The sequence below is a fragment of the Penicillium soppii genome (genome assembly GCF_028829465.1).
Source record: "Penicillium soppii strain IBT 18220 chromosome Unknown utg000004l, whole genome shotgun sequence".
Taxonomy (NCBI): domain Eukaryota; kingdom Fungi; phylum Ascomycota; class Eurotiomycetes; order Eurotiales; family Aspergillaceae; genus Penicillium; species Penicillium soppii.
Window position 1 is genome coordinate 3,575,965 of NW_026643234.1, and position 25,332 is coordinate 3,601,296.

The 25,332-nt window shown below is 47.9% G+C and overlaps 10 protein-coding genes across 10 annotated transcripts; 6 read left to right on the plus strand and 4 right to left on the minus strand.

Moving 5' to 3' along the window:
• Positions 1–380: 380 nt before the first annotated feature.
• On the minus strand, positions 381–676 carry N7529_004772 (uncharacterized protein; the record flags this gene model as incomplete). Its single annotated transcript, XM_057240299.1, has 2 exons — positions 381–609; positions 666–676. 2 exons carry the CDS (start codon positions 674–676, stop codon positions 381–383), a joined length of 240 nt encoding a protein of 79 aa, XP_057099594.1.
• A 144-nt stretch (positions 677–820) lies between these two features.
• N7529_004773 (uncharacterized protein) lies at positions 821–1,411 on the minus strand (the record flags this gene model as incomplete). The annotated part of the gene is made up of 1 exon (XM_057240300.1): positions 821–1,411. One exon carries the CDS (start codon positions 1,409–1,411, stop codon positions 821–823), a length of 591 nt encoding a protein of 196 aa, XP_057099595.1.
• Positions 1,412–2,254: 843 nt separating this feature from the next.
• Positions 2,255–3,076, minus strand: N7529_004774 (aldo/keto reductase; the record flags this gene model as incomplete). Its single annotated transcript, XM_057240301.1, has 2 exons — positions 2,255–2,885; positions 2,937–3,076. 2 exons carry the CDS (start codon positions 3,074–3,076, stop codon positions 2,255–2,257), a joined length of 771 nt encoding a protein of 256 aa, XP_057099596.1.
• A 2,314-nt stretch (positions 3,077–5,390) lies between these two features.
• N7529_004775 (GFA family protein) lies at positions 5,391–6,054 on the minus strand (the record flags this gene model as incomplete). Its single annotated transcript, XM_057240302.1, has 3 exons — positions 5,391–5,694; positions 5,809–5,988; positions 6,047–6,054. The coding sequence occupies 3 exons, from the start codon at positions 6,052–6,054 to the stop codon at positions 5,391–5,393; spliced, it is 492 nt and encodes a 163-aa protein (XP_057099597.1).
• Positions 6,055–6,532: 478 nt separating this feature from the next.
• N7529_004776 (coiled-coil-helix-coiled-coil-helix domain-containing protein) lies at positions 6,533–7,178 on the plus strand (the record flags this gene model as incomplete). The annotated part of the gene is made up of 3 exons (XM_057240303.1): positions 6,533–6,582; positions 6,705–6,938; positions 7,049–7,178. 3 exons carry the CDS (start codon positions 6,533–6,535, stop codon positions 7,176–7,178), a joined length of 414 nt encoding a protein of 137 aa, XP_057099598.1.
• A 295-nt stretch (positions 7,179–7,473) lies between these two features.
• N7529_004777 (nitrogen permease regulator 3 family protein) lies at positions 7,474–9,951 on the plus strand (the record flags this gene model as incomplete). Its single annotated transcript, XM_057240304.1, has 1 exon — positions 7,474–9,951. The coding sequence occupies one exon, from the start codon at positions 7,474–7,476 to the stop codon at positions 9,949–9,951; it is 2,478 nt and encodes an 825-aa protein (XP_057099599.1).
• Positions 9,952–12,429: 2,478 nt separating this feature from the next.
• N7529_004778 (La domain family) lies at positions 12,430–15,586 on the plus strand (the record flags this gene model as incomplete). Its single annotated transcript, XM_057240305.1, has 3 exons — positions 12,430–13,126; positions 13,244–14,969; positions 15,019–15,586. 3 exons carry the CDS (start codon positions 12,430–12,432, stop codon positions 15,584–15,586), a joined length of 2,991 nt encoding a protein of 996 aa, XP_057099600.1.
• A 1,285-nt stretch (positions 15,587–16,871) lies between these two features.
• Positions 16,872–18,182, plus strand: N7529_004779 (SPFH domain-containing protein; the record flags this gene model as incomplete). The annotated part of the gene is made up of 2 exons (XM_057240306.1): positions 16,872–17,344; positions 17,432–18,182. The coding sequence occupies 2 exons, from the start codon at positions 16,872–16,874 to the stop codon at positions 18,180–18,182; spliced, it is 1,224 nt and encodes a 407-aa protein (XP_057099601.1).
• A 1,005-nt stretch (positions 18,183–19,187) lies between these two features.
• On the plus strand, positions 19,188–19,595 carry N7529_004780 (uncharacterized protein; the record flags this gene model as incomplete). The annotated part of the gene is made up of 1 exon (XM_057240307.1): positions 19,188–19,595. One exon carries the CDS (start codon positions 19,188–19,190, stop codon positions 19,593–19,595), a length of 408 nt encoding a protein of 135 aa, XP_057099602.1.
• Positions 19,596–21,595: 2,000 nt separating this feature from the next.
• On the plus strand, positions 21,596–25,128 carry hir1 (putative histone transcription regulator Hir1; the record flags this gene model as incomplete). The annotated part of the gene is made up of 5 exons (XM_057240308.1): positions 21,596–21,632; positions 21,763–21,837; positions 21,926–22,144; positions 22,213–24,972; positions 25,031–25,128. The coding sequence occupies 5 exons, from the start codon at positions 21,596–21,598 to the stop codon at positions 25,126–25,128; spliced, it is 3,189 nt and encodes a 1,062-aa protein (XP_057099603.1).
• Positions 25,129–25,332: the final 204 nt, after the last annotated feature.

The window sequence follows — 25,332 nt, forward strand, 5'->3', positions numbered from 1 at the left end:
TTTGCGCTTAGTTAGGAGTAGCGATGGTGTGAAACCCAAGGATGAGCGCTGCAGCCTACCCTTGTGGATCTTCTCGTGAAACAGCATCGCCCGCTATCAGTGTGGTAAGACTTCCAAGAGATTTTTTCCGATCTGTTGGAGTAGTAGCACCGAGAGTGAGCGCGTCGGCCTCCAAGCACCCAAAGGACGGCGAGCAAGCCCCTCTGTGCACGGTAGTGAAACACCATTGCTTGCGGCGACTGGCAACCGCCAGGCGTGTCAGATGACAGCAAGGCGTGGACGGGACCGATCTGCCCCCACAGCTCTGGTTACGTTTTGTTGGGCCGGATGTTGCATCCAATGCGGTGAAATTTCGGTTTCTCGCGGTGTGTCTAATTCGCTTAAGCGTCTCCAGCACCTGCACTTTTTGTTTCTCCTGGATTCGCTCGGGAGGTTGCTTTTGCTGAGGCCATGTGCGAGTTTCGGATCCGCTGTTCTATGGCCTCTTCAGCGTCCGTTGAGAACCATGTAAATGGTTTTCGATGTACGCTGAACTTTCCATACGACCGCTGCTCCGGCTTGCCATGCGCCTTAGCCCTGCGGATGGTGCGCTGAACGATTTCTACCTTTCTGTCATTACAAACTTTGTCATTTAATGTTTCTCCCAAATTTCATACTGGGCTCACTTTCTGGTCATTATAGATAACTTGCAATCAACCACTTTGCTCATGATTCTACTCTCCAATTCCAAATGGGTTCGTTAAGTTCCAGCACAGCTCCCTGTAGCTCAGTCAGGATTCCCATCCTGCTCAAAGGCTGAGTTTCTAGGTCCCAGTGATGCTCACGGCACAACCTCCTCCCCCTTCCAATCCCAACACCTTCCTCTCCCTCCTTTTGCATCCGATGGCAACCTCGCAAGAACCTCCAACAGCTTCCCAGCTGCATCGATCGGTTCCAACATATCCCTCCCTCCCCAGAAGTCCTTGGTGAAATCCGTTTGGACAGTCCCAGGATGCAGTGCTACGGCAATCGCCCTCTGTGCACTCTTAGTCTGCAAATACAAATCAAAAGACTTGGCCAGTTGAAACACAGCGGCCTTGCTCGCGCGGTATGAATACCATCCGCCCGAGGCATTGTCGGAAATCGAGCCGACGCGGGCTGCCATCATGGCATAGATGGCATGTGAGGGCAATGGCAATGAGTCATGGGAGCTTGCGGCGTCTGCAGTAAACGCCTGTGCGGATTTGGCGGGGATAAATTGAGAGAGATGCTTCATGAGCAACAGTGGGCCGATGGAGTTGACTTTGAAGCTGTCCAATGCTTTGGCAAAGTCAATTTGACTTGGTGATTTCTCCACATGCAAGATTCCAGGTATTGCTAGTCCCAGCCTCAGTGGCGTGTTGGGGTATTCCCGTCTAATCGTATCTGCCATTGCTGATATCGTGGATTCATCTGAAAAACAGTTTAGCTTTATGCTGTCCGGAGTGATCTGGTCTCAAGATTAAATGGCCTGCACTATACCTGTCACATCGACTTCAAGTACACGTAATCTCTTCTCTGAGTTCTCAGGCACCCCTTCGCTTGACAGTAATCTCTCGTGAATATCGTTGCAATTCTTGCGGGCTGTTGCGATTACAGGGAGCTCGGTGCGTGCTAAGAGTTGCTGCGCAAACGCGAATCCTAATCCCCTCGATGCTGGAGTTACCAAAGCAAACCCAGTTGCTGGAGACATTATTGAATAATGGCAATTTATGTGATGTGAAAGATGGTTGCTGAAAGCAGACACAGCTGCTCCTTGATCGATGTCTTCTAGGTGACGTCACAATACTCCTATTACCTGCACACTCTATCTAGTGCTACATTTTACAACAACATTCTGACAACCTTGGACTGCAGCAAGGTCTTACACCCGACTGAAAATGAAGGTGAATCGGGATCATCCTTATTTATGATCTCGGTTACGAGATAAATTTTCCTGACCTCGCTCCCATCAAACCTTCCCCTCTAAACCAGTGAAAAACTCCCTCCCAAACTCACCACTGCTATCATTGAATCGAAGCTTCTTGTTTAATTTCTCGATCTTCTTCATGTCCGCAGGACTCAATTTGAAGTCTCCCTCCAAATTGGCTCTGATCCTCGCGGGTGTCTTGGACTTTGGCAATACAGAGTGGCCCTGCGTGACCCCCCAGGCTGTCGAACCCACACTTAATATCAAACGCATTCTTTAGGTCGAGAAATCCATACCTAGAGCAACTTGAGCGGCTTTTTTGTCGTACTATTCACCAATATGTGCTAAGACAGGCTCGTCGATCAACTTCGAGGTCCCACCTTTGTCTCCATAGAAGGTGTTCTGGTTCCCAAATGGCGAGTAATGCGTGACGTGTATACCATTTTCTCGATGCCACTTTGTGAAATCATTCTGTTGCAGCCACGGGTGGCATTCCATCTGGTGCACGGCGGGCACGATCGAGCTGTTGTTGATCAGGCGCTCCATCTCCAATTTGTCAAAGTTGGAGACACCGATTGCTTTGGCCTTGCCGGTTTTCAGAAGCAGCTCCATGGCCTTCCATGTCTGTCCTCGAATTAGCACTGTTGATACCACATGTGATATGCAGGTACAGCATACATCGACGATGTCAATGTTGTCCATCACAGGCTTGCCGTTCTGCTTTGGGAAGAATTCCTCGCCTCGCTCCCAGGCTACTGGCCAATGCATCAGATAGAGGTCCACATAATCTGTTACAAGATCGTCCAGAGACTGCTGCAAAGCCGATTCGACATCATCCGGGTGATGCTTATTGCTCCAGAGCTTGGTGGTGATGAAGATATCCTTACGTGGGATGCCGCTTTTCTTGACGCCTTTTCCTACGGCTTTCTCTGTTTCATACCTTGTTTTTACATCAGCGCTAGGAGCTCGGCTTCTTGATTGCTGTATCTGAAGGGTAAATGTGACTTACACACGTGCAGTGTCAATGTGACGATACCCAGCTTTGATTGCCTCTGCTACAGCTTCTTCCTGCTCACCTGCATCCTGCCAGGTGCCAAATCCGATGGCAGGGATCTCTGCCCCGGTGTTCAGCTTGTACTTCGTTGTCATTTTGCGATTACGCTGACAGTCACGAATCTAATGGGTACTTTCTGCTCACAGAATCAGCGTGAATCAAGGAAGAGCCATAGGGTCATATTCATGAAGTACTTTAAACAATTATGCACGTCAAAGTGACGCAAGCAGATCTTCTATATTGTAATACGGTCGGCTTATATGACGTGAACATGAGGTCTGCGGAGATCTCAACCTTGGAAAGTCTGTTCATTGAACTAGTAGTGAAAGGTTTCAATTTAATAGGAGGTAAGTCCCTTCTTAAATTGGGCCCTTGAGTTCTACTCTCGCAGTGCATGATGGGGCTTATGTTTCTAGTTCAATGCAGCCTTCTGCTCTTATCTGCCAAGCCAAAGACTAGTGGGTATCCGCTTCTATATCACTCTACGGATGTTGCTTTGCTATGAGTGTCTATGCCAGACTAACCATTGTAGAGCTCTCTGCGCCCAGCATCTTCAAAAATGTAACCTGTGAATAACTCCAGTGGTCAGTAATTCAGACCTGTGGGAAAATTCAACAAGCCCTGTTCTGTCGTAAGAGCTATACACTAATCTCAGTGCAGATTTGTTTACAGCTCTGTGAGAGGAAATGTCGCGAACAATTTCTTCAAGACAAGCTCGGTTTAGCTGCTGACCACTGTATATTACAAGCGACTCTCTGTAGAGCTCCAGGGCTCAATTACAGACTAAATAAGCATAGCACACAACATCGGAACTTGGAAACTTGGAATGTGAGGCTCTCTTCATATTGCAGGTGCTGTTTCATTCTTTTTCCACAACTTCACAGATACAGTTCTGATGATGGAAGATGAACATCAATGTTCGGGCATATGAAGCAGAATATCGCACCTTTGATATTAGTATCTAATTTTTCTCAATATCGCCAATAAGATATGGAGCTTGAGAAAGTTATCTCGGCTCCGTTGTTTTGCCGATGTTTGATGCCAGGACAAACAGCGGCAAAGGTTTACCTCGCCCACCGTAGTCTACCGCTTTAGTTTATATAGCGAGTTCCACTTGCAGAAATTTTTCTTTCCTTTGCATTGCTTGCAACTCTTTGGATTAGAGCTATGAGCTCTCCATGCCCTTTATTTTTCTTTTCAACCTGGACTGTGTCTTGATGATGGCACACACTCCAGTTGCACCCAAAGCCTGAGGTGAATATCGGTGCTACAAAAAAAACAAATTTTAACAAATTTTAAAAGGTAAGAAAAACTTTTTTTCCCTCGCAACCCCAACCATCCCCGGGGATGATTATATTTTAGACATGCAAAGGCATTCCTCAAGCAGAAGATCCATGTTGAATCTGTCATATTTTTAAGTTTCAGCCTTGTCTGACCCAACACAACAACCTTGTTATATTTATATGCCATCTGTTGAACGAATTTTGACTAACAATCTTTCTGTCGTTCAGGTAAATCACACTTGCATCCATCACAATATTCCATTGCGGCCATTGCCTTGCATGAAGAAATCTTGAACGAACGGGCGGACATAACGTGCCCATTTTTCATACACCCTAACAAAAACGGAGCGTACAAACTCTGTGGGTGTATGCGAGATGGATCACTTGTTGAGAATTCGTCACCTGACCCATTGCCCTTGTCACAATCACTTTATGGCGCCTTGACAAGTTGAGACCTTTTCTAACAGAAGCTTTAGGTAATTCATCTCTCATCTCACTACCCTTCCTCAACATGGTCATACTTTTCATGATGAATGTGTTATTCACACTGTTTGACCTGGACTTCGGTCCGGGAATGAACATTTATACAAAAATCTGATTTAATGAGGTATGTGCATCCTGTTGACAAAGTATTCTGTTCATTACTGACTGACCTGAAGCCTGACTTAGTTGCCATGTCTTGATATCACTTTTGACTCTTGCATTTTGCTTGAATCCCATTGCTGACTCGACATACAAGTAAACAAATAGGAAACCTTATTAGGAAGCTATTTGGCTTGTTGACCGTGAGTTTACTTTACAACTCCCTCTACCTCATTGCCTGATGAACCCTTAATATTCGCTGTGTTATTTCCGAATTACCCTGTCGATACAATATTATTTCACCTTGGAGAACTGATCTTTTCCTTGATTGCCATCATTTCACTCACATTATGATTTGATCTCTTGCTAACATGCAATTTAGGAGCCAGATGTGATTTCCATAATAATTTTAATATCAATGGAGAACTTTGCATCATGCACCTATCTTCATTGTTTCAAATTCCCTAACCGTAATAAATCCGTTGTAGCCATGTAGCATCCTGTCCCCTTTTGATAAACACCTTGCTTGCAAACTCTCGCGAAATTAGTCGTAAAAGAGTCCATGTCGCTTATGCCATCCTTCCAGACTATCTTCGCCATAGAATTCGTGCACACTTTTCTTACCCTCAGGCCATCGTGCCCACGCCGGTTTCGAACCCTCCATAATGCACACCATCTCGTCTGGAACTGGCAGTTCTGTATCAATCGCTGAGGCAAATGGGTGAATCAGTTCAGGCCAGTGATGATCCCAAAGCCACAGCATGGTACTGCAGTTCGAGCAAAAGTTCCGCTCGGAAGAACAAAGCTGCTCATCAGGCGTGCCGCGGTCTTTGATTGCAGAGTATTTCCTATAGTCAATGGATCAGTTCATGTTCAAGTCATATCCTCGAAACTCCTCCCGAGGTCTTTGTAATATAATAAAACCTGCGCTTGTATCCATGGGTATTTGGGTCATTTCGTACTTGATTAAATCCTTGCCCTTGGTGATATTCAGGCTGTCGGCGATGCCACCCAAGTTCACACTACCGAGATGTCCACCTACTTTACGGCAAATGCTGCAGGCACAGAGCTGGTAGGGGACTGGGGTTTGAGACTGCAGAGTAAATTCAATGGCACCGCATTGGCAGCTTCCTTCGAGTTTGCTGTGAGACTAGTAAGTACGATGCCAGATAGATGAATGCAGGCATCAAGATTGCTTACATCGGCATGGTTGATGATATCTGTAGTGAAAACCGTCAGTGATGGGGATATATCAACCGGTAATTATAGGTACTTTGTTCGAAGAATTCGAGTTGACCCGGATTCAGAGTGCAGGCTGATATATATAGTTCTGAGGTGGGGGGTGAAACACGTCAACAAACCTGACAAAACGAACAAAATTTGCAAATTCAAAACCAACAGTCGATGCACCTAATTTTGCTTAATCTTTATCCAATCCTAAACCTACATATGAAGGTCCAAGTGCTGTTCCCCTCTATCCCGAGTCTTGAAATACATCATCGATCGGATCCCGCAACTGTGATTGGCCCATTAAGTGTTTACAATGTTTGCTCTGTTTGTTTCCCGGAGTTTTGGTCTCGCTCTCGCCGACTGATGCTCACCTAACTGCGCTATTTTCTCATCTGCCCAAAGCGGATCTTATTTCAATTGATAATCCGAGCGTACAAACGCCAAGATCCGGTAGAAATGAGTTTCGGAGCCCCAGGAGGTGGTTCGGTGAACTACAAGCCATCACCGTGAGTTGGAGACCGCGTACCCTTTGTCGTTGCGCATGCAACCTATCAATCACCAATTGAGTGAGATTGGATACATGGCTTGAATGTGTTACTAACTGGATGGCTCCATGTACAGCCCTGAGCGTGGTAGCTTCCCTCTTGATCATGAAGGTGTGTTCATTTGCAGCCACTTGGCGCAGATCCAAGAAGGTTGGCAAGACAAACAGAAACAGTGGACTAAGTGCAAATTTAAATTATGCAGGGGAATGCAAGCATATAATCTCGGGATACTTGAAGTGTATCAAGCTCAACAAAGGCACAAACGATGAAGCCTGTCGGAAATTGGCCAAGGACTACCTCGCTTGCCGAATGGACAAGTAGGTTGAATCAAATATGGGGACATCAGGGCTTCCTATCACAGGAGAACCCGTCTGCGTGGCAGTGTATGACAAAATAACTTGCTGACCGAGACAACTTTGCGAATTAGGAACCTCATGGCGCCGGATAATTTCCAGAACTTAGGTCTGATATTCAAAGACGATGAAGGGAAAGACCAGACATCAGCTGCGTCAGCTGCACCAGCCGCTAATGCGAATCAAACGGGGAATAAAAGCTGATATGAAATTGCGAAACGTTGATGAGATTGTACGATATGGAAGAATGACGCTAGTCCGTGATCTACCGGTAGTGCTGGCATTATTCAAGGCGTTGTACATAAACATGTACTTGATACCTAAAACACACATGAACATAGCCTTATTCCCAGCTAAATTGAACCAGTATTCAAATTTGTACAGATGCCCCGATTGAACCGTACTCATTGGTTGTCGCCCCATGCGGGGAACCGTTTCCGCCCAGCCACACTCGATCGAACAATCTCCAACTCTTCCACGGAATACCAGGATACCCCATATGTCGTCGATTGCACGACCACCTGACCCATGTCTTGTTGCAATTATCCTGATAGTACGCTCACGCACAGGGCCACGCCTCGTCTTCCACTACCCTCCGAACCCACTCAGTGAGAGTCGCCTGAAAACCACCACCAAGGGCGGCCGTCGCGTCCGCACCCGCACCGGACAGGGCTCCAAAAACACTGATTCGAGCTCAAGTGATGATAGTGGACTGAGTTCTGACGATGATGATGAGGAGCGAGAATCCCAAAGTCAGAGTCAAAGCCAGAGTCAAAGCCAGAGCCATAGTGGAGGTGTGAGCTCCGTGCTGGCCGGTCGCCGTGCGAGCAACTTTGGCCTTGATGAACATTTATCTGTCGCTACTTCACCAGCGGCTGGCGATGTTAATCGTCCGGGATCGCTAGGTTCTGGTCGCGGCTCGTCAATGCGCAAACGCGGTGGTGCGGGTTCTGATCCCGAGGAGGATGGCACGGCCTCTGATCGCCCTGATGATGGCCCTGGAAGTTCCAGAACACCTTGGGAGTCACTTTTGGGTGTGCCTGGAAGTGTTTGGGAGAAGTTACTCAGCCCTTCTCGCTCGTGGCATAAGCGACGTTTTGAAGTCGGAATAAACGATTTGGCGCTAATTGGATGGCCGGTGTTTGTGCGCGAGGATGGTACATGGCGCAAGCAACGGCGAAAGAAAAAGAAGAAGCAGAAGCCTCGTGCTGACTGGGATGGTGGAGAGTTGGGCCACAATGAGAATGCCGAGGATAGTCTGAAGGACGAACGATTTGTTACTTCTCCTGATCTGGGTGCTAGTGTCGCTTCCATCGCGGAGTCTTTGACATCGGCAACGGATAGCAAGCGAGGATCGACCAGCGGAAGACCCGGGAAATTAGATGATACCCTTGACCCTGAAGACAAAGATCATATGACAATGTTTAATGTGGTGTTTGTTGTTGATCCACCTTTGTTGGAATACTCCATGCGCGTGAAGGACATTTATGAGAACATTATCAAGAAGTTTGCTAAAGCGCTCAAATGGGAACAAGCTCGCACTGACTATGTGTGGAGAGAATCTCAGCACATTTTGCAAGTGAGGAGGAGGGCAAGAGAGACAAAGACGTCAACTCATAACCTTTACTCGGAATTGATCTCACAATCCTCTCTGGCTCGTGCTATCTACACAGTCTACAGCAGCATATCGGCATCCAAGATTGCATCCGTCTCGCTCAGCCCCGATGTTTCTCTCTCGCTGCAGATTCCACCTCTGACCTCTACCCCGTGCCTTGCTGGTCCCATGGAGAAATCTTACCCGGGTTTATGGTTGACCACAGCGGACAGCGCAACACCAGTCGATGAACCGGGCACCGATGAAAACAACAACCCTCATCAAGTGTTGGCAAAGCACTTTGCTTTGCTGTTGTTGGACAGCGAAGCTGCCATTATCAAGGACATTGAAGCTTCCGGCGGAGCGCTTGCTCCCGCACTTGCGCACTACATTCGATGCTCCAAGCCAACCAAATCATTTGCGCAGATATCAGTGTCTTCAGGAATTCCCCTAGCGCACATACAGATGCTATCGAGTCATCTTGTGTATTGGCGTCGTGCTCGCGCCATTCCTCCCATTCACCAACGAGACACCTATATTGTTTCTCCAAATTGTGACCTGAGCAAATTGGAAGTTGCTACTATTGCCTATCAGACAGCATTCCCAACATACCCGAGTCTGCCAAAGATGTTATCCACCCTTAGTGGTACTCCACGCCCATATAGCAACTTCATCCCCAGCAAGGACCACAAGGAGATATACTTTACCATCCTGGCTTGGTTGCTGCGTGGTGGCTGGGTCACCCAACTACGCACCTTCGCTCGTATTAAGGTTTCACCTGAGATCAAAATCGCCGTGGAGACAGCCCTGAGAAAGGAAGAGGTCGACCGCTATCTGGCAAAGGGCAACCCAAGCTCCACCTCGACTGAGGGGGACACTGAATCTGATGACGAAACTAACGACGCGAACTCATCCTCGTCATCTTCCCTCGCAAGCCATGGCAGCGGAGAAGAAACACCCATGCCCGGCCGAGTTGACCCACACGCCCAACTCCGCTTCTCTCACAAGCTCCTCGACCGATCAACTGCTCTCCGGCTATCCTCTTTCATCCTCTCTCCCCATCGGGCCTCTCCACTGGAATCTCGCTGGCTCGATGAGATTGTCCGCCGATTCCCTGACAATCCCCAAATTGACCAGGGTGGGGAGCAAATCAGCCCGGATATCACGCCGAACGATATCCAAGCCCTCCGCAAGAAGTACTGGCCAGTTTTCCTCAAATACTTCAATGGCCACGATGCCCTAGAGAAAATTTCCGTGCGTGAGAATCTCAAGCGCAAGCTGGTTTGGCAGGTTCTCATGCGTTTGGGCTTGATGACTGGTCCATTAGGGTCAATTGATCTCGACGCACGCGAGCAGGTATTGGTCAGTGTGCGGCATTGGTAGATGTTGTTTGATGATATTGTGGAGTGTTGATTAAGGAGTTTTCTCTTTTTCCCTACATGGACAATGATATCCCCCTCTATGGGCGTTGAGTTTACCGTCAATTTCACACATAGTTAGATTTTATATATAGACTGACACCTAAGGCATTCAGTGGTAATACAACCGGCCACAAGTTGCCGTATTTTAATTACATACCCACTCCCATTCCGATCGTTTCCGCTTGCCCTCAGCCCTAATCTGTGCCGAAAGCACAACTTTTATTTAATGCAATGAGAAAGTGAAGATGAGGAAAATCAATACAAAATGGAGTATCTCAATAGGGTTGTTTGAGTTATTTGGAACGAGTTAGTGTGCGCTATGTATGTAGCACTTGGGTAGCCTGTTCGCGTACGAGAGAAGTATACAATATTGCTCTCTTTCGTCGCACAAGAGTCAGCATGGCAGTACTGGGTAATTTATTTTTTTGCTTTCTCACATCCTGCAGGATTAGCCTTAGTAATTTATGGTAGTAATTTACTACGTCCAAATAATACTACAGTGATGTATTATTACCTAGCCAATAGCCGGTTCGTATATCCGAGCAACGGCCGAACGGGATGAAGATTCTTCTCGCTAGTATATTTTGAAGCTTTGAATAAGGCTATGGTTGAGTGCAATTATGTACATAAAGTCGATTCAATATGTTGAGATATAAATATCATACTGATGAGACAATATTGTTTATTCTTAACGTGAGAACATGTACGATACTTGAGGAAAAATCTTGACTCTTTCACGTCAGATATTATTTCTATTGTGCGCCAATGGCCGGAGGGTCTCCGGTGGACCCCGCGATGTTCATATGTATGTATTTTATCTCATGTAAATGATATGAAGAATAGGAGTGTATGATATTGTATGCTACTGTAAAGCAGTTGGTAATTAAGATTAAAGTCTGATATAAGCGTTCGACCTGTGTAAATAGAACAAAGCTCTGGAAGGTTCAGAACAATAAAGCCATAGTGTTATCCAATTGGCTGGACATAGATATTTCAATCCTCAAGACCCTGAACTATCGCCACTTGACAGCTACTTAAATTCCCGGCTACTTGAACTAACTCGGTTAATACTTCAATATGGGAAATGTTGAGTTATTATTCATTTGACTCATAGATATGTACAAAGTACTTGGCTTTTTGGATTTGGACAGTATTAAAACCGTCGACCTCGGCAAAGCAAATGCACAATCAAAGGTGAAGATGGAGTTTTAGGCAGAGCATTCGAGGGGTTTGTAAAGAGTAAGTAGTGGTAATCCATTCTACTATGCATATGTACATATGTAGACAGTAGTCTGTACTCTGGGAAGTATGATGTATCAAAGAGTAATATGCCTCAAATTACTTCCTAATTGTACAAATCGGCCCAATGACATATGTACCTGTGAATTTACCTCAAGAGCCGAGTCAGGCAATGTAATATAGGTAACAATATAGGGATTTAAAGGACCTTGTGACCCCCCGCTTGACAATAATACCAACAGCTTACTTTGAGATCAAATAGAAGAAGAGAGAAAAGAGAAACACTACAATTTAGAATTAAAATAAATTAAGAGTAAAGAAATCCCATATACGAAATTCCACAAAAAAAAGACCCCAGTACTATAAGCAATTAATTACGTGTAAAGAAAAAACCCCGCTACCAGTTCTGCCCTGAACCAAATAATTTTTGTGTTCTTCACTTTCTTTCTCTCTCCTCTCACCCCTCCGCATCGGGCTGTTTTCCCCTTCCATTCCTCTTTCTCGGTTACCTTTTTTCTTTCGCGTCAAGTTTTTCTTAAAACCTTTCGCGGTACCTCTCCATCGTCTCAGAGAGAACCGATCCTCTATTCTACCCACGTGCGAATCGCGTCAATTCCTTTCCCAAGGGATCGACACCCAGGTCCACGCTCCTCGAATTGATCTCGGTACCTCGCATCCTTGCAGTTCCTACGGATCTACCGGTTCAGATATACCCGTGAGCGCGGTGGAATTACACGAGGGAAGAGTTCCTGTGCATCCGACTTGCACAGCGACTACGACGGTCAACTTCTCATTGGCGCACAACGTTGACAGGGCAGTGCCTTTGTAGCGTCCTCGAGAAAATTTTCCTTGCAACAACACACCTCTTTGTCTCTTGACTTGTGCGCTCGTGGGCCACGCTTGATTTTCCCTCCACATCCGAGAAATCGACATCCTCTATCTCGCATACGAAGCAACCCATCTGTTTCGATACAACTGAGAGCCTCTCTAAACGACGGAAAGCCACAGATTAGCTGGTCTCAAGAAGGTCGAATTTTCGCCTCTTGATTCCTACAGGAGACTTCTGGCCCCCATCAGGCGCAGGTTGATATCTCCAGAGCCGCCAAAGGTCGTTTGGGCATATTGACCCGAACCCACAACCAGACTCACTTTTTTTTTAACATCCGTCACGAGCAGAGCTACGATAAGCTCTCTGTTCGACATGTCTACTTTTTCGTACGCACAGGCCGCCAAGGGCACCACCGGGACACCGACCCCGTCCAAGACACCATCAGAGTCAGAGAAGATCGACACCAAAGTGGAGGAGCAGACAATCACCGAGACCACAACGGAAAGCGCACCGGCCCCAATTGAGTCCGAAGTCCCTCAAAAATCCGAGGTAGTCGCAGAGGAGAAGGACGATGACTTCACCACCGTTACCAACAAACACGCTGCTAAGTCCAAGGCTTTGAACTCCCGAACATCCAGCCCGAGCGTTCGCACTGGCTCCAAGCCGCGCAAGTCCAAGGATGATGAGTCTTCAAATACCGCGAATGGCAGTGCAGATGCCACAGAGAAGCAGGCTTCTACCGAGGGACAGACCGAGAAGGCCGAGGGCGCCGCAGAGAAGTCAAATGACAAGTCCGAGGATTCCGAGAAGAACGAACCTCCCAAGGAGCTGAAGGCCGCTCCTCTCCCTTCAGTCAACATTTGGCAACAGCGTAAGGAGGCACAGGACCTCAAGGTCAAGACTGTGCCCAAGTCCGTCCTAAACGGCAAGGCTTCTTCCACCAAAGCGGCTTCGAGCGCCGATGATACCCAGCAAGACTCCAAGGCCTCTAAGAAGAAGGGTGGCGATTCCGCATCCGAAGGCACCAAGGATCGCAAGAAGACCGAGGGTGGAAAGGGACGTGACGCCGGTAAGAAACCCCCTCGATAAATCTGGTGCTCATCCATCATTCTGGCCAAGCTCCCTTGGCTTGTACATGGATGATGGCGCAATCACATGAATTTGAATTCGAAATGCTGACATGAAGGATCAGTTCCCTCAGTAGAGGATTCCACCGCATGGCCCACCCCCCAGGTTGCTATCGGCGAAGAGAAGAAGAAGGCTCAGGAGAAGACCGACAAGAGCCCTGTCATCAGACCTCATGGCAAGGAGAAGTGGACCCCCGTCCCTTACGTTCCTACAGCCGTTTTCAACACCCCTCTCCCATCCGCCGGTGGAGGTGGTGGTGGCCGTGGAGGCAGACGGGCCACTCGTGGTGGCCGTGATAGTGGCCGCGGAGCTCACGGCAATGGAACTGCTGGTGCTGACAAGGTTGCCTCTGGTCAGGCAACTCAAAACACAAAGCAGGCATCTGGAGAGCGAGGACGCCAAGATTCTAGCACTGGACGTGCTGCTTCCCTCCCTGCTCAGTCAAGACGATCCACAAGTACGGATGCCGGCGCTGCAGCTGATGCACGCAAGACCACCCAGCCCACCGAAGGAAAGCGCGGAGTTCGCAACGGAGAAGACAATGCCCCCAGTAAGCAGGTAAACGGTGGAGAGAATGTTCCCCGTGCCCATCGTGAGGGCAAGCCCTTTGGACGAAACCAAGATGCTCGCGCAGGTGACCGCCAGAAGGGCGGAAACTTGGCCGTTGACTCCCAAGCTGCTGCCCGCTCCAACGACCGTCGTTTCGAGGCCGGATCAAAGTCTGCTGACCCTACCGGTTTCAACGATTTCGGCCGTGAGCGCGGCGAATTCCGCGCCGAGCGTGGAGGCCGTGGATCCAACCGTGGCCGTGGTGGCCCTTACTCGAACTTTGGCGGCCAGAATGCCCAATTTGGTAACCCCGCTGTGTCTAACAACTCTTTCGCCGCATCCAAGTCCTTTGGATTCAACGACCGTCAGCGTTCGCAGCAACACGCTATGCCCAATGGCTCACAACAAGGAAATCGTATGCCCCTCCGATCGCCCTCTTTGCCGAATTCCGGAAATGTTTATGGTGTTTATCCTTTCCCAGGCGACATCAACACGATGTATGGCTACCCAGCTGTCAACCCTGCTCCGATGAGCGCCATTCCCTACCAGCAGTACATGGAGCCATTCTCGCTCCTCAATATGCTCTCCATGCAACTGGAGTACTACTTCTCGGTTGATAACATGTGCAAGGACATGTTCCTCCGTAAGCAGATGGATTCCCAGGGCTTCGTTCCATTGAATGTGCTCGCCAGCTTCAAGCGCGTCAAGTCCCTCACCGAAGACTTCGAACTTCTCCGCCATGTGGCCCGCCAGCTTCGCAACGTTGAGTACCAGACCGGCGAGGACGGTGTTGACCGTCTGCGTCCCAGAGAGAAGTGGCAGCAGTGGGTTCTACCCGTGGAACAACGCGAACCTGCCGCTCAGCATGACGGAGCTGCCCCTGCTGGAAAGACCGATGAAAACATCCCAATTAACACCCACACCGAAAGCACTATCAACGGATCCGCTCCTCAGTTCGTTCCCAACGGTACTTCCGCTAGTGCCAAGACTTCCCTTTCGTCTACCGCTCCTGAGTTCATGCCTTCCTTGCCACCCACGGCAGGAAATGAAATTGCCAATGTAGGATACCCCTTGGATTTCCCTGTTTCCCCCGAAGAGTCGACCATGTCAAGCTCCCCGTCTTTGCCTTTTCCCTGGGATTATTCAATTGCTGACAAAACCTCAGCGCGCGGATTAGACTCAAAGTCCGAACCTCCTTTCCCCTCTGATTTCGATGCAACCGTGGGTCTGATGAGGTATGTATGAGGATTCGCTGCCAGTGAGGCATGGACTAACTTCAGTCAGTTCTGACGCAGAATGTTTCTCATATCAAGCGGGCGGTGCTGCTTGTCCCATGGGAACGTTTTTTGCCAAAACATATCATCAGTACAAGCCAAAAGGGAAGGGCCGTCCAATTACAGAAACGCTTAATGTTCCAAAATCTTCCGATGTGTCTCACGGTGAATTTTTCAACGGCCGAGGCCGATCGGTGGCCAGGAGAAATGGTATCGGAATCTCTCAATCTTACCAGTCCTTGTCATCGAGCTTGGCACAAAATTTCGATTCCAACTTGTACAATGACTTTAGGCGTTCAGCCCTTGATGATCTTTCTACACGACATGTTGACGACGGGTTCAACGCGCTCATTGACTTTTATCGACACACTCTGATTGACCGTGGCTCAATCCCCGATCTGGTGATCAGGGACATGGTCAAAATTTCACAGCAAGGGCCGGACTGTCACGCTATTATATCGAATATCGTCAATGATGCCCTTGCTAGTGGGGGAATGAAGGGAAAAAACGAGAAAAAAGTCAGGAAATCTTTCAATACCCAGCACGGCAAGACGCCCGAAGAAAAGTTATCATGTTGAGCCCTTTCGCATTTTTTTTTGCTTATCAGTTTGCTTTTTTGCGACACATTTCCTTCGCTGTTCGTTCATCAGTCATGACCAGCATTCTTCTCTCTGTTCAAAAGGTTTTTGCATGCATATTCGCCAACTTTTCTTTTAGAGTGCCAAATGACACTTCCATTGCAACAAAGCGGATTGACTTTTCAGTCCTCGTGAGCCTCGGAGTTCCTCATTATTTCTGCTCTATGTTTATCGCTTTTCTGTCATGGGAGGTTCTCAAAACGTTCTGGCGTCCGGTCATGTTTTCTTTTCCCTGGCAGTGTCTCTCTCTTTCGATGCCTGCCGCTACGGCGTACCGGGCCAACAAAAATTGTTTTATTTCCCTTGACATAGAGATTTGCACTTGTGTTTTATTGATCCAATTCATTCGCAACTCCTTTATTCGACCTGGATCTTAATCAGTATCAGCACAACAATGACCTGAAGACAAGCAGAGGCTCATCAACAGCCTTGTCTGAGGGTATCATTACCTGTGTGTCTTGAGTTTTTCTTTATTTTTTTATCATGCTGTCGACCGGAGTCCCAAAAATTTTAGCACATTAACATTGATTTCGTACCTCGGAGACCGACCATTCCTGTCTGCCAAAGTTATTTGCTTTGGGGACCGATCTCCTTTTTCTTTAAACAATGAAATGGCCTGGGCCATTTCAATGTCTTGTTATTTTGATTTGCTGGGCATCTTGCTTCGCAAAATATGTTTCGTGTACTTTGTTTTTTTGCATAAACCGGGCTGAGGTCTTTGTGGACTAATATGATTGATATGCATACTATGAGCCAATTGACTCTTTATGATATTCAATTTGCTCCCCAAGAGAATCTTTATTGTAGCCAAAAACCTGTAGCTGTAATAAAACCTGGAAACACTAAGTATAGATATACGTTCCATCTAGAAAGTCTGGCGATCTGTGATATCCAGGTACGCTTACCAGGCCTTTTTATTTTTTTCCGGGTCTTTTCAGCATGCTTTGGAGATTTTCTTCGAATCATCAATTTACAGCTGCCGAAAATTCTACAATACCTTCGTTATAACTTGTTTCCAGACTTTTTAGATACTATGTACCTCATTTCTATGGTGCCCTTATACAAGTCATGCGGAAGATGCCGAGATTTGACGCCTAAGGCGCCAAGACCTTGCTACCAAACGGAGGAGACATAATCAATTCCCGAACCTTACTTCAAAGAGCTCTTACCTCTTCGGCTTGGTTATCCGCCTCTTTGAATCCTATCTTCACACTGTCCCGCCAAGATGGAGGGAGTATCTCGTCAAAGTTCAAGGCTATTAAGGCCCCGTGGCCAAATTCCCCAGCGCCTTCTGCGATCGAGCACGACGCCCTTCACTCAGCTTCAACGACGGACCTTCTCAAATTCCCCCCCAACGTTCGCCCCGGATTCTGTCTTCAGCAGCTTTAAAACTGGCAGCCCATACAATGACGGCCCTACCAGCTATTTTTCAAACCGGCAGACCCTCCCCGCAAACACCGTTGTGCGATTCGTACCCCAGCAAACAGCATGGATCGTCGAGCGCATGGGAAAGTTCGACCGCATCCTTGAACCCGGTCTGGCTATCCTCGTGCCTTTCTTGGACCGCATTGCCTACGTGAGGAGCTTGAAAGAGGCCGCTATTGAGATCCCCAGCCAAAATGCCATTACAGCCGATAATGTCACTCTCGAGCTGGACGGTGTGCTATATACACGGGTTTTCGATGCGTACAAGGCAAGGTGAGTGATATTTTGACACCTTTTCGTTATCCCAGGAAGCACTTGGTCAGCTAATCTGGTCACTAACCTCTCGATTGTTAATTGCAGCTACGGAGTCGAGGACGCAGAATACGCTATTTCACAACTCGCGCAGACCACTATGCGATCAGAGATTGGCCAGCTCACTCTCGATCACGTTCTCAAGGAACGCGCTAATCTCAACACAAACATTACTAAGGCAATCAACGAGGCTGCCCAAGAATGGGGCGTTGTCTGTCTTCGTTACGAGATCAGGGACATTCACGCACCGGAGAAGGTCGTTGCTGCCATGCACCGACAAGTCACTGCTGAGCGGTCCAAGCGAGCTGAGATCCTTGAGTCCGAGGGTCAGCGTCAAAGCGCGATCAACATTGCTGAAGGTCGCAAGCAGTCTGTTATCCTTGCGTCTGAGGCGCTGCGCGCTGAGCAGATTAACCGCGCATCTGGTGAAGCCGAGGCTATTCTTCTCAAGGCCGAGGCCACTGCTCGTGGTATCGATGCCGTCTCCCGGGCTATTGAAGAGGGCGGTGAGAACGCCCACAACGCTGTTAGCCTCAGTGTCGCTGAGAAGTATGTTGCGGCTTGGTCGAACCTGGCCCGTGAGGGTACCGCGGTTGTTGTCCCTGGCAATGTCGGCGATATGGGTGGCATGATTGCCAATGCCATGGCTGTCTACGGCAAGGTTAGCGAGACGCAGGCTCGGGGATTAGCGAAGAAGGCTCTAGGTGTCGAGGGTGCGTCCCAGTCGGCTCAGACTCCGGAACAATCCGTGGACGAGAAGCTCTTTGAGCAAAAGGAGGAGCCCCATGTCGCGTCCTAGACTGGTCGAGAGATTCGATATGGCCGGCTAACACAAAGAATAAGTCGTCTACATCTCACCCAATCGAAACGAGCACGACGACCTCTCCTTGATGCGTGTTTTAAGACTCTTTGTTTCAACTTTTTTCCACTCCCATCCGGGGTCCATTTGGCGTATGGGTTTGTTATTCACCACTCTATTCTGGAAACTCCCTGGACCATGTGTCTGACCTCCGTCCTCTATTTTCCATTTCTTTATCCCCTCTCCTTGTTTTCATCTTTATTGCCTTCCATCTTTTCATTGTTTTCCAGCATTCTTCAGGAGTCTAACAAAACGCACGAGCCTCGCTATGCATGTCGCATTGAGCCTGTCGACTTGGCATCCTGTATGTGTACATAAAGGAATTATTTTTGATCAGAAAGCCCGTGAAGGAAGGGAAACACTCAATGTACAAGTATTAGTCTTCCTACTCATGGATCTGTCCCTGGCAGTATTTGTAATCCAATTATGAAATGAGACGTTGCTGATCTCATCATTACTACCACATTGCAACCTGCTCTTTATGTACCGCGTCAGGCTTACCCGGCAATTTTTCGAGAGAGTCGATTCAGTGTGCTGTGAGGTCTCAATGTGTGGATCAAAGACTCAAAAATAAAATTTTTACAAAGCAGAATAGCAAGTACATCAAAGCATTGTTTTCAACTATGGCTATAGTTACATGTTTCTTCTTTGAAGCAACAGGATCCTGGCAAACTCTCTACAAAAAGTGTACAGAGGTCCTTTTTAGTCGCCATTATCTTCTTCGTCGGGCATTCATGTTTCTCCGTTTACCAGGCCAAGTGTTGGATAACAGAAATATATAGTCTCGAGTTTCCCACCTCATCGAGTCATTCACCAGCCTCATCAACGGTTCAATACACACCTTCCATCCACATTCTCCAATCAACTGCAAACCTCTAAGCATTGTCATACGTATTGACCCTAATCTTCAACCTTTCAAGGATTCAGCCAGCCGTATATTTAACAATGTCTCAGCACACTAGCATGCATGAAAAGCGTTTCCACAACGCCTGCGAGGCCATTCAGGACGACCTTCTCGACGCAGCTCACTCTCTTCATACTCTTCAAGCCAGCTGCTCGCAGAGTGTCCAGGTCTTGGCCGCTCAAACTATCAGAGTCAGCCGTATTATGATGCTCGCTGAAAACATGGCAACAAAGAGCCCGCGTTGTCCTACTGTCCTTATGAGCCCCCGAGGCTACTTCCAGCGAGAATTCCAACAAGTTTTACGTAAGAAGATTCTGCGTATCTTGAACAAAGCAGTGATAATACTTAATACAGGAGATAAGAATGACTGCCAGGTAAGATATGCAGCTGCTAATCAAGTGGAGACTGCGCTGGAAGAGCTTGAATTTGCCCCAAATAGCCGCGAATAGATCATGTTTTCGATTTATTTCCTCAGCGCTTTTTTTTTGAACCAGTGCGTTACATGGAAGTGCATATATCTGTTGCTTGGTTTATGAATGCATCTATGTGGTTTTATATCTATACATACAGACAATGGCAGTATCAACAAATGGTCATACGTAGAAAGGACTGGCTGTTGTTTTATCGACTGAGGTGATAACATAGTGGCCTTACAGCTATAGGGCATAGGTTTGTAGACTATATTGTGTTCAGTATCTCTAAAATCAGGATACTTTGATGTCCCTATTCTGTGGAATACTGGGACTGTCCAATTGAGTAACATTTAATACATCATATGCTTATCCTTCCCTTGCTAGAGAACTGGTTAATTCCACGTGTATGTCCAACACCATCTGGACTGATCACATGCAAATGGGTGATGATTGGAATATGGAGTAGCCATACAATGTAGTTATACAACACTGGTTCAATGGGCACAAATGTTTCAACATCATCACGCCCATAAACGGCAAGAGTCAACAATGGTTTCCATTCTCCCCTCCTTCCACTGGGTATATTAAGCCCCTCCCTCCTCAAACTTCTCTTCACTTCTTATTTATTCTATCACAACCGCTTTAATAAAACATCAAAATCATTCATCATTCCTTTCGGAAAAGGATACACCGTCAAAAGTTCCGGCACCAACAGCCAGGTATGCTCTATCTCTTCCATCCATCTATGTTACCATAACGGGAAGCGCAATTACTTATCCAGTTTCGATAAACCATATCATCTCGCCAAATTTGAACTTATTCTAATCAGAACGAATCAGGGCAATCATTACTGCTCCCGTGACTACGGATCCAGTGCCTCCAACACGTAAGTCATGTCCGACGACGCGGTGCCAGGCACATACAGCAAGGGAAATAATAGATACTGATTCTCTTTTCCTAGCGATGGCTCTTACTATTATTCCAACCCCAATGGAAGCACCTATCACAAAAGTGCATCGGGAAACTCTACTTACACTCCTCCCTCCGAAGAATCGGGAAAGATATAAACTGTCGTCCTCTGACGGCAGCGCATAATCAATCTGCCTGGAGGAATTGCTATATGCAGGTATCAACTACCTAGGTAGCATCAATTCATCTGTTTAGCCCAAGCGTGATCACTAAAGCCAAAATGGGTTGTCTATGTGTAGTTTCTGCATGTTGTCACTTCGTGTTGTAGTACTTGATGAAACGAGGTTCACTAGAAAGACTTGATAGATTCGAATATAGCTTTCAGGAAATGTTATAATGGAAAATGCTCTCTTTCATGGGGTTGTCACTCTTTGCGAACTAAGAAGCACTATCTATGTATCTATCTAGAACAGAGCAACCGGCATCGATACAAAACCATGTCGCTATTAGAGATAGGTAGCATACAGACTAGCCCAAATATAGATCAACAATTGTATATACAGGAGAGTTTGGAGGTCAAGCCATAAATTTCTCATACATGGATGCCCCCCGATAGCTAGTAGATATCCCAGGGCTTGCAAGCACATTCTTTCAATCCACCTAATGTAATTTATCATATACATAAACAAACTATATTGCTATAGCAAATCGAAAAAATTTATATGGAGAGACGAAAGAAATATACAAAATATACAAAATAGAAACATTGCACGATTTCAAAGAGTGTGCTGGATCCCTAAGCTATCAACGCGAGAGCTCGGACCAAGCAAATCTGGAGATCGCGACTTTTGGATCGCGCCCTTTTTATCTTCCGAATCAACTGTTCCACTCTCATTTCTATCTCGTGAACCCGTGACCGTGCACGCTGATCGCCCTTGCCATTGCCCCTGCAATGTCCGATATAAATATCTGAAAGACCAGCTTCAAACCCGACACAAATCCGAAACGCTGCTCACCCACGCTCGCGCACCGCGCTAAGACGTGGCGCACAATTCAAACCCAACACTTGGGTTTCCAGATTTCCTAACAACTATCCGAATAGACTGCATTGCGCTGGGACTGGCGCGATGCATATAATTAAGCCGGTATGGCTCACACATGGAGGTATGGAGTTCCATCGTTGTGATTTCTGCGCTTTTCGGCATTTGGGAGGAAATCTGGAGTCTCTCGTTGGAGGGACGCTGGAAATTATCTGATGACAGGGCCTGATTTGCTAACATCCTTGCTCGAACAGGTGAACGGAAGGATTTCGAAGTTTACAGCTGCGATGTGTCGCCGGATGGGAAGCGGCTTGTGACAGCTGCGGGAGGTGAGCCTGGCCCTTCCTGCATCGGCCTGAAGGACGCCAACGCTGTCCTCTCTGAGGAATGATCGCTGATTGCTTGAATTTGACATAGATGGATACGTTCGAATCTGGTCAACAGAGGCCATCTACGGCACCGGAAACGCAGAAATGGCGGGCAAGCCAAAACAACTGGCGTCCATGAGCAACCACTCAGGCACCATTCACACCGTTCGTTTCTCGCCCAATGGGAAATACCTCGCCTCTGGCGCCGATGATAAAATTGTCTGCGTGTATACGCTTGATGCCAATCCTCCAACGCACGCAACTTTCGGTAAGCTTCGGACATAGTGGGAGTGGACATATGGATTCAGACACTGACATTTGTTGAACAACACATAGGCACGGACGAAACACCTCCCGTCGAGAACTGGCGCACGATTCGGCGATTGATCGGTCACGACAATGATGTTCAGGATCTTGGATGGTCATTCGATTCCTCAATCTTGGTCTCCGTTGGACTGGACTCCAAGGTGGTGGTCTGGTCTGGGCACTCGTTTGAAAAGTTGAAGACACTCTCGATCCATCAAAGTCACGTCAAAGGCATCACTTTCGACCCAGCAAACAAATACTTCGCAACTGCCAGCGATGACCGGACTGTCCGCATCTTCCGATTTACCTCTCCTGCCCCGAATTCTTCCGCGCACGACCAGATGAACAACTTTGTCCTCGAGCAAACCATCACGGCACCATTTGCCAACTCTCCATTGACTGCCTATTTCCGCCGTTGTTCTTGGTCGCCTGATGGAATGCATATCGCTGCTGCAAATGCCGTAAATGGTCCTGTCAGCTCCGTCGCAATCATCAATCGAGGGTCCTGGGACGGCGACATCAATTTGATCGGACACGAAGCTCCAGTCGAAGTTTGCTCGTTCTCTCCGCGGCTTTACTCAACTGAGCCTCCTAATAAAAAGCAACCTGACGGCCAGCCGGTGCCGCAAAATCACATTACTGTCATTGCCTGTGCTGGTGGAGACAAATCCCTCAGCATCTGGATCACGAGTAATGCTCGACCGATCGTGGTTGCTCAGGAGATGGCGGCCAAAGCCATTTCAGATCTGGCGTGGACCCCTGATGGAAAATGTCTCTTTGCTACCGCTCTTGATGGCACAATCGTAGCAGTCAGATTCGAGGATGGCGAGCTCGGATGGGCTACAGAGATGGAAGAGAATGAAAAGTCACTCACTAAATTCGGAACGAATCGAAAGGGTGCTGGTATCACAGAAAACATCGACAGCTTACTACTGGAAGAGAAAAGCAAGGCCGGCGAGATCAAGCACGTCGAAGGAAGAATGGGTGCTTTGATGGGTGATAGTGCCGAACCTAACACAAATGGAGACAAACCACCACAGGCCTCAAATGGGACCACACCTGCTCGTGGCTCGTCGCCGGCCCCTGAAGTCCCGAAAGCGCAGCCCAACGGAACTGCCCCAACACCTAGTGCCACAGAGGCCGAGAAGCCGGATCCTTATCAAGCCAAATTAGAGAAGCTGAAACAACGCCCGACATATACCAAAGAAGGCAAAAAGCGTATCGCTCCATTGTTGGTCTCCGGGGCTGGCGCTGGCGAGTCATCTCTTCCACAGGCCCGTCTGATGGCATCCATCAGCAATCAAGTCAAAGCCGACGCCCCAACTACCATCGTCGACTTGTCAAAACCCTTCGATGGTCTGCCTAAAGGTGGTCTGACTGCTTTACTACTTGGAAATAAGCGTAAATTGGCCCAAATTGATGGCGATGAGGACGGGAGCGTGGAGAAGCGTGTAGCACTTTCCACCCAAAACGGCGCAACTCCCATCATGGCGAATACCCCTGATGGTCTTCTACCAGCCCAAGTCCAGTCTGCGATAGCCGGTCAACAACCAACTCCGGATTTTATCCGACCTGCGGTTACCAACCCTTGCATGTCAGTTAGCCAGCTTCGTTTGGCAGTCCCCAAGATTCGCAGTCAGATTCTCCGCGCGATAGATGCGAGCGGGAAACCGACAGAACCCCCAGCTCCTGGTGCAGACCCCGGCACAACCAAGGGTCGTGTGGATGTGGTCTTCGAGGCCCGAAATCCATCACCCGCAAGCCTGACTGGTCGCGCTGTGGACCGTGAACCAGTACGCCTGACTCTCTTCCGTGGTGATCAGCCGCTATGGCAAGATTTCTTGCCACGGACTGTTCTCCTCGTGACTGGTAACCAGAGTATGTGGGCAGCTGGCTGTGAGGATGGGTCGATCTACCTGTGGACACCAGCAGGTCGTCGGCTGGTGAGCTCGCTTGTCCTTGAAGCACAGCCTGTCATCCTCGAGTGTAACGGACCGTGGATATTGTGCATCTCATCAGTGGGTATGTGCTATGTCTGGAACGTGAAGCACTTATCTTCCCCACACCCACCAGTCTCTCTCCAACCCGTCCTGGACGCTGCTATTCATACACTAGGCGCGAATCCCACCGCTGCTCCTGCAGTGACAGATGCACGCATCAACTCAGAAGGCCGAGTCGTCGTCTCCCTATCCAATGGCGAGGGTTATTCCTACTCCCCATCCATGTTCACATGGCAACGAATCACAGAAGCCTGGTGGGCAGTTGGTAGTCAATACTGGAACACGACAGATGCACCAGTTAGCAACTTGCAAGCCAAGGATGCACAACAAGACAACAAGGATGCAAAGGCAGCTGTCGCGGCTGGGATTATTCCTTGGCTGGAGCGGAACACTACCAACGAGACCCTTCTTCGCGGAAGAGCGTACTTCCTCCAGCGTCTCATCAAAGTTCTGTTGTCACGTGAAGGTTACGAGACCTTCGAATCCAGCGTCTCCATTGCACATCTCGAAAACCGTCTTGCTGCTGCTCTATCCTTGGGTGCTAAAGAAGAGTTCAGGCTGTACCTGTCCATGTACGCCAAGCGCATTGGCGCCGAAGGGCTGAAGCTGAAGGTAGAAGAGCTACTGAAGGGATTGATGGGCGGTCTTTTCGACGACGAAGATGATGCCAGTGAGGGTGTTTTGAAATTACAGGCCAATGAGCGTGAGGGCCGCAATTGGCGCGAAGGGTCTGACGATCTATGTGGCTGGCCACGGGAAACACTCTTGAAGGAAGTCATTCTGGCACTCGGTATGCTCTTTCCTTTGCTTCTTTTTTGGGTGTCAGTTACTAACTTATGTTCTTCTAGGTAAACACCGTGACCTTCAACGTGTCACAGTACCCTATGCCAAGCTTCTTGACATGGTTGACACAGCATCGGAGCATGGCGATGCCATGGACCTCTAGTAATCTTTCTCTCTTTCTTGACTTTTACTTTTTTTGTGTCTATTCTCTTTTACTGGCGTTTATAGGTTTTGGGCTCGGTGACCTTGGTTAAAAGGGTTTGCATTATTTATCTCTGCCGAGGCGGGATTGGAAATGAGAAATCTTCATTTCATGCTGTAATTGTATCATATATATCTCATTCAATTTGCTTTTATTCGCTGGACA